Source organism: Mustela erminea, chromosome 19 (assembly GCF_009829155.1).
Source record: "Mustela erminea isolate mMusErm1 chromosome 19, mMusErm1.Pri, whole genome shotgun sequence".
NCBI classification, from domain to species: Eukaryota; Metazoa; Chordata; class Mammalia; order Carnivora; family Mustelidae; genus Mustela; species Mustela erminea.
Window position 1 is genome coordinate 34,280,382 of NC_045632.1, and position 13,460 is coordinate 34,293,841.

At 60.5% G+C, this 13,460-nt stretch overlaps 1 protein-coding gene across 1 annotated transcript; it reads right to left on the reverse strand.

The window, feature by feature from the left end:
* Positions 1–8: 8 nt before the first annotated feature.
* DOK4 (docking protein 4) lies at positions 9–12,530 on the reverse strand. The gene is made up of 9 exons (XM_032324169.1): positions 7,883–12,530; positions 7,068–7,319; positions 3,376–3,483; positions 3,100–3,214; positions 2,700–2,819; positions 2,415–2,604; positions 1,571–1,709; positions 1,330–1,453; positions 9–1,226 (listed from the first exon to the last, which is right to left on the reverse strand). Exons 2-9 carry the CDS (start codon positions 7,131–7,133, stop codon positions 1,108–1,110), a joined length of 981 nt encoding a protein of 326 aa, XP_032180060.1. The 5' UTR covers positions 7,134–7,319; positions 7,883–12,530; the 3' UTR covers positions 9–1,107.
* Positions 12,531–13,460: the final 930 nt, after the last annotated feature.

A 13,460-nucleotide genomic window follows, 5' to 3' on the forward strand; every position in this document is an offset into this window, starting at 1 on the left:
CTGGATCGTCCTGCCACAACTTGAATAGTGGTTATTTACAACAGGGTCTGTTCCCACAAATCAGAACCCCAAAGTATTAAAAAACAAAACAAAAACCCACACACGCAACCAAAGGTTTGATGGGAATATAAAGATAGCCCTTCTGCAAGGTAGTCAATAAATACCAGCACTAGAAAATCAATTGCTTTAATTGCATTTCAGCAGGGAGCCTCAGCACCATGTGGGGAAGAGGAAGTGGGAAGGGCTCCGTTTCTGAGTGCTTTAGGCTGACCAGAGGGTGGCCAAACTGGGCAGAGGGGCTCCCTCTGCTGGGCCCTCGCCAGCCCTCGGTCAGTGAGAGGGGGCAGCAGGGGTGCTCCCCACAGCAGTCCTGCCTTCCCCGGCCAGCCCTCAGGCAGGGAAGAGCTTGGGACTGGCCACCCTCTGCCTGGCTGAGGGAACCAGCACCCCTGACCCTGGGGTATCTTCTGAGCATACTAAGCAGGAAGGAGTCTTGGCAAAAACTACATTTTAAAACCAGATTTTCACCTGAGGTATCAACCAGATGTCATCTCTGTTTAAAACTCCCAAGTGCAAGGCTGCCGAGTGGCACCATAGAAGCTCTGATCCTTCCTTTGCTGCTCCAGGCCCAGAGGAAGGGAGAGCCACCTGCCATTGTAGCCGCTGGGCTGCCTGGGGAGAGCTGGCTACCACCTCAGGCCCCGGCAGCTCCAGCGCGTCCGGGCAGTAGGGGGAAAGGGAGGGCTGTCCCAGAGGACAGGAACAGCTGCCCTCATGTTCAAAAACAGCCTGACTGGGACCTGGTCATGGGATTAAAAAATGTGTAGGGGGGAGGGAATCTCATTAATATAGAATATGTCATAAGCCATATATATTAAAATCATTAACAGTATATAGTCCCACAGTAGCTCCAGCCCCTTGCACATGCTCTGTTGGTGTGGCCAGCCCTGTGCCTTGGTCCAGCCTCACCCGTGGGAGGAGGGAAAGGACCACTTGCTCCGTTTCTCCAGGCTCTTGGCCAGCAGCCCCCAAGGCTGTCCTCAGTAGGCTGCAGGCGGCCCTACCACAGGGCCCCACAGCATTCCTTGCCATGCACCAGCCCTGCCGTCACTGGGCTGGGGTCTTGGCCTCACTGCTGTCCCCCTGGCTGGGCTTTGGCTTTAGCAGGATGAATCGGTTGAGGAGGTCTGTTTCTGAGCTGGCCTGGGCTGCCCCATACCCCTCACCTGTGGATACAGAGGCAGGCTCAGGCCTTGGGTGCAGGTCAGCGGGGCCCCGTCTTCCGCAGATCCTGGTGGCCAGGGAGCAGGGGGCCCCACAGGGACTCACCGGCATAACCAGAGGCCTCAGCGATATTCTGGGAGCCTGTGATGTGGTGCCAGTAGGCGCTGCGGGGCAGCATGGTTGTGGGCGTGCAGGGGTACGAGTAGTGTTCCGTGCCCTTGTTCAGCAGCTGTGGGGTGGAGAAGGGCGGGTCCCTCCCATTAGCTCTGGGGGCCGTGGCTCCCTCCTAGACGCCCACCCTCCAGCCTCACCGGCACCCCAGACTGGCTGACTCCCAGAGCCTCACCCGCACGTTCTTCTCCATCTCTAGCAGGACACGCTTGTGTTGCTCAGCAATGGCCAGGGTGGCACTGTGGACCCTTTGGTAGATCTGTTCCCCTTCCTGGGTCTGAAAGGTGTAGAGCCCTTCCCCAGCATCGCACATCCTAGGCATGCGAGAGGCACAGAGGGCAAGGTGTTGGGGACTGGGTTACACTCGTGTTTGGCCAGGCGCTCCGGCACCACCCGATGGCTGCATCCCGTGCCCTCTGGGGAGCAGGTGGGGCTGTCTACACAGACCCAACCTGCCTGGCGGTTTCTGGGTCCCAGAGGAGCTCAGTGCTTTATAAGACTCCGCCTACTCAGCCTTCTCTCTCACCCTCTGGTCTGTGTACCGGCACGGTTTCCTCTATTCCAAGTTTTCTCAAACCATTTTGCAGATGAGTAAACAGGCACACAAGAAGGTCGGTAACCGAAGCCAGGTTATACAGAGGATCAAGCACAATGTAAGTCTGGGCCCGCTGGCTCCAGAGTTCAAGTTCTAGGTTACCCAATCCTCACCATCATTCTATAGTGGGTACTTTTATGATCCCCTATTTGACAGTGAAGAAACAAAGCCTTGGTCCACACCTCTAAGCACCAGCACCAGCTCTGACTTGAGCACAAACAGTTTGACTTTTGGTAAACAGCTGCACTTGACCTGGCTGGCGTGAGCCTCAATGTCGTCAGCTGTAAAATGGGAATCTTAGGTTCCCTTCTGGTTTTCTATGCTGATAAAGAACTAAAGCTCCCAGCACCATGCGTGACAGAGTGAATGGCAGCCAACAACATACCACAGTGGGTCAGGGTAGGGGGAGGCGAAAGTCTCCTACCGGCCAGCCTCAAAGGTAAAGCGTGTGGCATCCCGGCCATAGCGACGCAGTGAGCAGAGGGGCCACGAGACAAGCTTCACGCGGGGGTTGTGTATGTCCCAGAGGTAGATGTTCTCGTGGGTGATCTGCAGCTTGCACTCGCCATACACATCCAGATTGGGGCAGGGCAAGAGGAAGACGTTGAAGCGGTCTGGAGTGGGAGAGGAGCAGGCCTGGAGCCTCCCTAGGGGAGGACTCTCCTCCCTCCCCCTCTCCTCCCGGCCACCTGCCAGCACCAGGCCTCACCTGTCTGCTCACACTGCACTCCTGGGGCCAGGAGGTCTGGCTCTCCCAGACTGATGTCGTTGAGTCGTGAACCCAGACACTCCACAGACAGCGTCTTGTACCATTCCTCTGCCTCCAGCTCTAGAGAAAGTGGTACCTCATGCCAGCCCAGGGTCCCCCAGCAGCCCACCCTATCTGCCTCAGCCTGAAGTGTCCCGCTGTGCAGGGCAGGGAGGACAAGGCCAGTGGATTTGGCCTGTTTCCCCTTGTCCTGGGGACCTGCTTCCTCCCCTACTTTCACCCCCACACATCATACCAAGCTGGGGCTGGTCCTGCTCTGCCTCCTCCCCGCTGGACCACTGGACCATGACTGGCCCGGGGAAGGATGGATGGATGGAAGACTTCAGCCCCAGCTCCTCACCTGAGTCGCAGGTGAAGGTACGTGCCGAGTCGTCAGTGAATATGATGGCCACCGCCTGCCTCTTGGTTTCCTTGGGGAGCCTTGTGACACACTTGACGTTGCTGATCTCGGTCACCTGGGACAGCATCCACAAGGGACTAAGCCAGGCTGGCGCGCCTCCCACTACATCCCTGCCCCCCAAGTTATGCCACCCCCAGGAGGGTGCTCCCAGACCTCAGGACTCTGCAAATCATCACTGCTTACAGCCTGGGCCAGTTAGGGCCCAAGACCCCTAACCTTGGGGCAGCCTCGGAGGCACACGGACTTCTCATCGGGATACTTCTCCAGCCGCTGGGGCCCCTTGCTAGAGGATTTCCGGAACACCAGCCAGCACCTCCGGTAGATCTGCGAGGTGGCAAGATGGCAAGGGGATCAGGGCTCCCGGGACTGCTCCCACCCAACATGACCCTGAAATTACCCTTGCCTACCACAGGGGGCAGTGCTACACAGCCTTCCCCAGAGACCCACCCAGGAGAAAACCTGGGGAAGGCGAACACCACTGGCATTGACGCCCCCTCCCCAAATTGAGAAAATAGGGGTTTGTTTCTTCACTGGCTCTGAAAGGCTGTTCCCCAAATGGTGCTCTGAATCACCATGTACTGTGCGTTTGGCTCTAAGCTTAATATAAACAGCCACCACGTACTGAATGCTTCTGATTTGTACTTCTTAGTGCTCCTCACAGTTAACCTCAGGTCCCTCTTGAGGTTGGTTTATCATCTGCCCTTCACAGAAGGGGCAACTGAGGCACCAAAAAGTTAAGTCCCAGCTGATACAATGGTGGGACCGTTATCTTAAAAAGGCTGGCTAGGCCCAGAGCTGATACTCAGAGCCCATGAAATAAACATTCTGTCTAGGGCTCGTCTGTGCCAGCCACGATGGAGGAGTGTCCTAGGGGCAGGAATAGACCCTTGCTGGGGCTTATGGCCTGCACATCGCCCCAGCCCTTGTTCTCGGAGCCAGCGGAGGGCTCTGGATGGGCATCATACCTGCCCCTCGAATCTCTGCCTGCCCCTTCTTTGTTCTGAGGCCCTGGAGTGTGGGGGGCCAAGGATTCGTTCCCTGTTCCAGCTGGGAGACCAGAGGCTCTCACAGATAAAGGGGCAGAGTCTAGAACCTGGGGTTATTCCAGAGCACGGTGCCTCTCCAGGCAAGTTTCCCTCCTGTCCAACCACTGCCAATGACCCTGTGCCTAAAGTCACCTACATTTCCTGTAGCTTTACACACTACTCCAGACACATAAGGAGCCAGGGTGCAGGATGCTGACCACACTCCAGGCTACGGGGCAAACTGCTTGTCAAACCCCATAAGGGTTGGCCTAGCCACCTGCCCAGGCTGCTGGCTCTTCCTTCCTGGCCCCCTCCTCCATCCCAGGCGCTCTTCCAGCCCAGAGTCTGGCTGGGATGCACCCACCACCAGCAAGCTCTCCAGAAGCCTGGCAGAGCCCACTAGCAAGGAATCTCTGGTTCACTCTCCCACTGGCAAACTGTAGGGAGCCTGAGGGCTGCCAGAGCAGAGTGGAGGAAGCAAGGGGGCCACAGCCCCAATCCCACAGCCCCTCCATGCTCTGCTCTGCCATGCGTACACCAGGTCCTGGACAGGCAGGACCCCAGGCCTGGTGGGCCTAGGCGGCCCCCATGCCAAGAAGCCACTCAGAACCAGGCCATTAATGGCTCCTATCTGGGACTATAGGAGGCATTTCTGTCCCCGTACCCGTGGCCCTGGCTCCCGCCCTGGCCTGTCCACCCAAACCGCAGCAGCCTCAGCTCTCTGCTGGGAAGCTCCTTTAGGACAGAGGCTGTATTCTAGTCTCAGAATCTTCCCTCCCATCCTGGCAACCTTGCTAGCACAGCTCTGCTGAACAAGTGAGTGACCATACGAGGAGCTCATGAATGAATGGATGGAGGAGTGAACGAAGGCAGCCCACCCAGATATGCCAGCTTGGGCTCCGTGCAGCCTGCAGTGTTGGGGCAGAAGGCCCAGGGGCCTGAGCACCCTGGTTGCTTGGTTACACACACACACACACACACACACACGCACACACACGCATGCACAGCCCCAGGGAGCCACTATGCTCAAGAGCCCTCCTTCCCCACTTCTCCTGGTCTTTGATCAGCACTTCAGAACCAGAAACACTCTACCACAGCTCTGCCAGAGGAAGGCCCTGGCAGGGTCTGCTCGCCGGTTCTTTCCGCCCCTCCCAGCTCACCTTTGGGAGCTGAGACAAGAGCCACCCTGGGACAAGAATGGCTAGGGGGCTGAGCCCCTCACATCAGGCCTGCGGGGGGAAGCTGAATCCCCCCAGATAGACCCAAACTCGGCCTTGCCAGCCACACCCAGGCTCCCAGCCCCTCCTCTGGCTGCCCACCTGTAGGCCACTTGGTTCCCAGGTCTCCTGGAACAGGTCTGATACTGAGCCCAAGTGGCTGCCTCAAGGGGCATCCCTTTCTGGTAAGCTCTGCCTATACAGGGCCGTGGCCCAGTTGGCCCCTGGGTCCACAGGAAGGAGGACCCATCCTAGAAGCTGGGCCCCTATTCCCATGGCCCCCCACCTCATCTTTCAGCTTCTCTCCTTGTTCTGTGCTCCAAATGGGCTCCATCCCTCTCTCAGCACAACAGCAAGGCAGGTGATGCCCATCAGGGCCCCATCTTCTGGGCTGGAACCCAGGCTGGGATACAAATTCAAATCCAGCTAAGCTTCCTGACAAGCTCGAGCTTAGCTCGGCCATTGCACTCAGCCAGGACGGAACACACCCCATTGCCACCCCCTGCCTAAGGCCACAGGAGGGGAGGACCAGCAAGAACCATCCCTCTACAAGGCAAGAACCATCCCTCTACAAGGCTAGTCCTGTTCCGTCTGTGATCAGGCAGGGAAGCCCTATCAGAGCCCTATTCCTCCCCCACCCCACTCAGGCTGAGCCAAGGAAGCCTTGAGCAGTCTGATCCCACCCCACCCCCACCGGGGCAATGGGGGAGGGGAGGAAGAAAGAGACAGGAGACCGGGAAGAAACACAGACTTGGGCCACCGCTTTCAAGAGGTTACCTTCCAGCTGGGGAGGGTGCGGCTACCAGGACCCCTCATTGGAGGTGGGAGAGGGTCAGCAGGGGAATAGAGGCAGTTCTAGGACAATCTCATCAAGATCATTATGTTGGTCCCAGGAGGCCCTCCTCAGGCCCTCTGGGGAGGAGGGGGGAGGCCATCCACACCAGGATCACGGTAAGGTGTGTCGGAGGCCTCATCCCCACAGACCCTTTGAGCCCCCAGCCCCGGGCCAAGCACCCTGCAAGTGAGCAAGGAGTCACCGCCAACAACTCGGAGAAAAGCAGCCTGTCCCAGAGCCACAGGCCATCCTGCCCTCAGTTCCCATTCATAAACCACATAAATACCAGCTTCCCAACCTCTGAGCCCTCCCACCCCTGCCCTGCCCCACCGCCGACCACTCTCCGCTCGAAACACTTCTTTTTAACAGTGAAAGCAATAACTAAGATAAATGCACAAGAGCCCGCACACAGAAAGCCCCGGGCAGCTGGGGGAGACGAGGGACTTAAAAGAAAAGAGGCCAGGAGAGGGGAGGGGAGAGGCGGGGAAGCGAGGCGGCGGCGGCGGCCCGCGGGCAGCCAGGGGAAGTACGAGGTGAGTCTCGGGCTCCGACGCGGCACCGCAGCTCCCGCCGCTCCCGCCGCCGCCGGCCGAGCCGCAACTTCAACAATGGCCGGGGAGCCGCCTGCCCGTCGGCGGCCACCGCTGACCCGGCTGCTGGGACGCCGGCCAGGCCGGCTGGGGCGGGGGCGCGGGCGGCACACGCGGGGCGGCCGCCGGCCAGAAGCCTCGAGACCACAAGTGCGCGACGCCGGCGCCGCGGGCACCCCCGCCCCCCCCACCCCGCCCCCCGGACTCCGGCCAGCCCCCCCCACCCCGCCCCGCCGCTCACCCCCAGCTTCCTGCTCTTCATCTTCACGTAGCCTTGCTTGACGATGTCGTTGAAATTGGTCGCCATGGCTGCCCCCCACCCCGACCTGGGGCTCCGGGGCGCCGGGCGGGCGCGGGGAGGGCTGCCCAGGTGGCCGGGGGTTCCGGCTCCTCCGATCACCTGTTCCCGACGCTCCGTCGGGGGGGCCGCGCCGGCCGCTCCTCACCTCGCCCGCCTCAGCATTGTTCTAGCAGCTCCTCTGCCCGGCGCCTGCTGGAAATGAAAATGACAGGGAGATTAGACAGTGACATCTTTCTCTTCCCCTGGCTGTCTCGCTCTTTTTTCCTTCCTCTTCCCACACTCCTCCCTCCCTCCCTCCCCCCGCCCTCCTTCCTTCCCTTCCCTCCCCACCCCGGGACGGCAGAACCATTCAGGAAAACCGAGGTGGAGGCAAGCAGCGAGGAAAATGGTCCAGCCCAGTCCCCTCCCTCACGGCTGGGACTGGCGGTTAACCCCTTCCTGGGAGGACTGGCACTGGCTCCCGCTGTGGAGCTGGGGACAGAGGGAGGTGGCCTGGGAGCTGCAGTCCCGTCCCATCTCCCGTTACAACTCTGGAGTGGACTCCGGTTGAGGGGCCCAGGGCCTGGCCCCCTCCTATGCTCAGGAACCTCACAGGAGAGCCTTCCAAGAGAGGGGAGGCAGGGGTTCCCAGGAGATGGCACAGAGTCTGGGATCAAGTGAACCCCACACTCCCTGGGGTTCCTTCAGGACAGTTTGCTTGGTCAGGCTCAGCAGACCCCCTCCCCGAAGCCCCTCTGCCCCACCCCACTCTATACCTGCTTCTCTCCAGCCCCAGGCAGGCTGCGAATCAAGCCCACTCAGGCTCTCCTCCCGGCCCCTGGAACTCTTCAGCAGCTCCGCTGGGTGCTGCTTCCTGGGTGGGAGGGCAGAGTCCGGCGGGGCGGGCCCCCAGATAAGCCTGAGGAATGTGCTGGGCCGGCTGGAGGTGGCCACTGTGGAGGCAGTCACCTCGGCCCGGCCCTGTGCTAGGAAAACCGGCTGGTCTGCGCAGGGCACAGGGAATGCAGCGCCCCTCGTTCTGGGCATGGGCAGGGGTTAATTACAGAGAGAACCGGCAGTCATCTGGCTCTGGGGACTGCCTCTGGGGCTGAGGACACAGCCAGAGAGCCAGGAGGAGCACCAAGGGGAAGTCAACACGGAGTGGTGGGGGGGTGGTGGCGGGGACGGGGATGCCAGCAGGGCCGCTCAGAAGTGGGCAGATAAACACATAGCTGGGACTCAGACAAGGGGAGGCAGGGCTGTCTCAGTAATGACGCAGCCCAACACACCCATTCTACAGATGGGGAAAAGAAAATTCTCCAGAAAGGATAAGCAGCATGGCTAAGGTCACACCGCAAGTCTAGGGCGCAGCCAACAATGAATGAGAAGTTTCAGAGCAGGCGATGGATGAAGGCAGGCCCAGGGTGGTGAGAAGGTCCTGTGGCCATCTCTGGCTGCCTACCAGCACCGAAACCCTCTCTGCCACCCAGACACAGCAGCAGGGCCTGGCCGGCACCGTGCCTCCCCCACCGCCACCTCCCCACACACTGTGTCTCCAGGATTGCTAGGTGGGAACGGAGCAGCATTTCTGGGGTCAGCTGGGCATCTGTGCTACCAGGATGAAGCCCTGGGGCTGGCGTGCTGCTGGATCTGCCAGCAACGCGGCATTAATTACTCTCTGGGAGGACTGTCTGTGGAGTCCCTAACAAGGAACAGATGGGCCTACCCCAGTGGGCACACACAAACAAGGGGACGGGCAGAGAGGGGATTGCTCCCCTAGCCTATTTGCACCTGACAGCCTCCTCCGCACACCCTCAGCTGCCTCTCTGCCCACTCACTCCCTCTATCCTAGCCTTCTGGGGCCCAAGACCCTCCCAGATGGGACACCCAAGGGCTCTGCTTGCCTAGGGTCCCCTCCCCAGCACTGATCCCAAACAGCCCTGCCACACCTGGGCTCTGGCCAGCTTCTCTGCTACTGCCTTCCCGTGGGGCTGCCTTGCCCCCATGGCCAGGACCAGCTCCCTAAAATTCCTCTCCAAGATGACAGCAGGCTGGCCACTGGCCACAAGGCCTCTGAGTCCACTCAAGGCCGTCTGGGGAGTGGCACAGTCAGGAATGTGAATCTAGTGACCTGGAAGCTCTGGGCACCCACTTTGCTTCTCTGTGCCTCAGTTTCCCCATCAGTAAAAAAATGAGAATAAATCCACCTACTTTAAAAGAGGAAATAAATCCATGGGCAACTGTCTGCCCACTTGGGACCCAGAGCTTCTGCCTTAAAAACTAAGGCTATTTTTATTTCGAATGCTGTGAAACCGCCAAAACCAAACCTTCCACCTGCCTGGCGCAGGCCTCTTGTCAGGGCTCCACCAACCGGCTACCTGCCCAGGTGACTGTGATGCCACACTCTCAGGAGCACCACTGCTGTGTCTGTCCAAGCACAGGCCCATTCCCCAAGCCCTAGAGTCAGCCCCGCAGAAATAAACCAGCAAAAGAGCAAAATTCCACAGGAAGCCTGGGTGGCAAAAGGCTTGGCAGCTCACCTGGCCGCACTCAGTCCCTAGTGGAGTTTGCAAGACCAAGACCCAGCCCGGAACCCATGGTGGTACAGCAAAGGGGAGGGGGGAAAGGCCAACAGGTGGACCCACAAATCTGACAGGCAGTGGGATCAGAACCCAGCACACGCACATCCCCCTGAGGGACTGCACTGCGTGAAGCTGGAGAGGGGGTGCCCGCAGGGCCTGTGCCCTGTCCACGGGGGCATCAAGGAGTGTAGCACTGTTGCTGGGAAGGCCAGGAACAAGGCTGAGGCCACTTTCTCCATCACTGATGAGCGGTACCATCTGCTCTGCCTCTCACGAGCCCACCCGCAGCTGGGAAGAATGCCCCACTCATTCAAGGCCTGAGGTGTCAAACCTGGAAGCTCCACTCTCAACACCCAGAAAAGCTAAGCAGAGTACCCAGCAGCCCCCTCAGTCCTGCAGGAGGGGAGCAGGGCCACCCTTCCCCCTACCCAGCTTGGCATCAACATGGCCACTCAACGAGAGACAGGACCCACCCTGAGCCGGGCCACCAAGGGCTCCTGTCCGGAGAGAGCCAGACTCCAAGGCCCCTTTCCCCAGGTCTCTCCAGGAAGGGCAGGTGTCCTGGGGGGCAGGGGCAGGGAGACTCCCTGGTGCCCAGCAGAGCTGCGGGACAGGGCGCCCCCTGCCCACCTGCCCCCCTAGGACAGCCAGCTCTAAGCCCTCCCTCCCCGCACCTGGATTCTGCCTGGAGGCTTTGGCTCCAGAACAGACGCTACTTGCTGCTGGTGGCAGCCAATGGCTGAGTAGGAGCGGCTGCCTGCCTGGCTGGGCCTCCCCGCCCCGTGCCAGATAGGATCTTATCCGGGCTTCAGGGACAGCCCTACCTGGACAAGCTGTCATCTAGCTGTCTCGCCCCCTGGCAAAGATCCTATCGCAGGATTCTCTCTGGCACCAGGGACATCTCGCATCACCTGTACTCAGGTCCCCTCTGCCCTGGTATGTTTGTCAGCAGGAGCCAGGAGAGGATTCTCCCCTCCCACCCTCTGCCTCCACCCCTGCAAACCCCTCATGGGGAACCACCAACTCAAACAATACAGGTCTTACCCAAGGTGGGCGGCAAAGACAGACCTGGACAGAGAGGAACAGAGGGGGGAGGGAACATCAGAATAGCCATGGTGTCCTGGGCCCTTAGGTTGGGAAAGTGATGCTACGGGGGCACACACCACCGCTCTGCTCTCTCCTGGTCCCTCGCCCACCCCTCTGGCCACATCTCCTTGCTGCTCATGTGCATGACCTCCTTCTATCTGTTCCTCAAGATGCCTAAATCCTCCCCACGCAGGAACCCCACAGTTGCTGTTCCACACCTATGACACTGTTCCCTCAGACGGTCCAAGGTTCATTCCACCGCCTCATTCAGGTCTCAGCTCAAATGTCACCTCCTCCGAGAGGGCTTCCCTGACCAACCTGGCCAAAGAAGCCTGCCAGTCAGTCTCCATCCAGTTTCACTGTCTTCCATCACACACATCACTACAGAATTGTCTTGTTCCTTCATCTATTTATTCCTTTCCTACTTGGCTGTTCTCAGTCTCCTAGAACACTCTAGAACATCAGTGCCTTGTCAGTCTAGTTATACGTAGCTCCATCCCAGGGCACAGACTGGTGCCTAGTGCAGAGAAGGTGCTCAGTAACTGGGGCCTGAAAGCTAATTCTCTCCAGCATTTGTCCTTCTCATCCTTCCTCCCACCACCAACCATATCCACCTGGCAGGACCCAGCTCAACTTCCAGAGGCGTGTCAGCAGCTATGGGCTCCCACTTCGCTGGGTCCCAGGGCTTTCAGAGGGCTGACTGCCAAGGCCAGCAAGCTGTTGTTCCTGGAAAAACAGCCAGACCCCGGACCCAGTTCAGTTCAAAGCTGCCTCGGGGGACAGAATACTGCTGACACTGTGTCCAGGCCTGGCCAGGCTGCCCCACCTTGGTCAGGGTTGTGCCCTGCCCAGGAAGGGAGAGCTAAAAGTAACCAACGCCCAAGCACAGAAAGGCAAGCAACTGGGTGGGAGGGGGCACAGCTCCTGACAACCCATCCCTGAAGAGGAGCAGAAATGGCCTGTGCTTGAGACCCAGCTTTCCCGCAAGGGGCAAGAAAAGAATCTGTATTAAACAAGACCAGCCTCTAACGACTGCCTTGGAGCCTGCGCTGGGGCCTCTCACTGCCCTTGACTTGCAGACCCCTAAAGCCCATGCTCCATGCAAGTATCCCGGCAACTAACCGGCCCCCGCAGGTTGGTGCTGGCCGGCTCAGAGGCCCTGCTCTGCCCACATCACCCAGGTGCTCAGCCTCTGCTCATCCCACTTTGCAGTGACAGAAAACATTTCACTGGAAGCAGGGCCTTGGGGACTCTGGGGGAGAAGGCTGACTGTCCCCCAGAGCTACGGGAGGAAGGTTCAAGGAAAGGAGGGGAGCTGGCCATGAGCTTCAAGCTGGAGGATAGCAACCATTTGCAGGTGGGGGTGGGCAGTGGGCAGCTGGGGTAGAGAAGTCTCTTGGAGTTTGGGGGCGCTGAGAGACAGCAGCCCATGGGGAGCAGGAAAGTGGGGAGGATGGGGGCTGGGATATGCCCCCTGGGGATGGCAGGCCCAGAGCAGGAGCCTGGCCTTCTCCGAAGGCGAGTGTGGGGCAGGGGTGAGGGCAGGCCCTGACCTGGGCTTCCCTGGAGAAGAGAGCTGGGGTAGGTGGAGCTCGGGGAGAGTTTCAGGGGCCCGGGGGATCCAGGGGAGGGATTTGGGGGCGGGTCCCTGAGGGCCCCTCCGCCGCCAGAGTAGGTAGGTCCCATGAGCTTGGAGAGTTCCCAAGCTGGGGTCGCCTGAGGGTCTCGCGGGCTCGGGCTCGGCCTAAGGCCCCCTCCCCGCCTCACGCCCCCCAAGTTACCTGGGCGCCAAGGCCCGGGTTCGGGGCGCTTGCTCGGCGGGCGGCGGGCCAGGCTCATGCCCGCGTCACGGCGCGGCCGGCGGGGGCAGCGGGGCGGTGGCGTCCCGGGCTCCGGGTTGGGAGCTCGAGGGAGGCGCGGCCGCCGGTCTTGGCTCCGGCGGAGACTCGACTGCGTGGCCCCGGCCGGCCGGCCGCCCAGGGCCCGCCCCACCCCGCCGCTCCGAGGCCCGCCCCCGCCGTATTCCTCCGAGCCGCGGGACACCCACTACCGCCCCCGCCCCCCCCCCCCCAGCTCGCCCTCGGTAACCCGCCCAGCCCCACCACCCCTCCCTGGGTCCCCAATCCCAGCCTCCTATCACCTCCCCACCCTGAAAGCTGAACCCTAGAACAGCTTCCAGCCCCCAAATCTCAACCCCCAATCCCTTCAGGAATCGCGCGCGCGCACACACGCCCATTGCTCCCCTATCCTCAATAGGTCTCCCAGGTTCCTCCAAGTCCAGCCTCCCCGCAGCCTCCTCAGCGGTCCCCCCAACCCTCCACACACACACTCGGGGATCCATAACAGCACCTCTACCCCCAAGGTCAGTTCCTCTAGCAGTCTGCTAGCCTCTGCCTCCCCTGGCCTCCGCTCTACCCTCAGAACACCCAGTACCCCCAATCTCAGTCCCCCCTGAGACTTTGGCCTTAAGTCCAAACCCCATTCCTCGCTGTCACCCTCCAGCACACGCACTCACCTCCTGCCCCTCGGGCCTGTTGGGCCGGTGCCCTGTGGCTCGTCCAGGGGAATCTCAAACCACAGGCCTTCTCAGCCGGGCAGGGATGAGGACCCGGGGAACTTCCTGGGGCGGGAAGGCCTCACCCCATTGGTTTTCGTGTCTGTACAACGCCACCGCCCCCACCCAGTG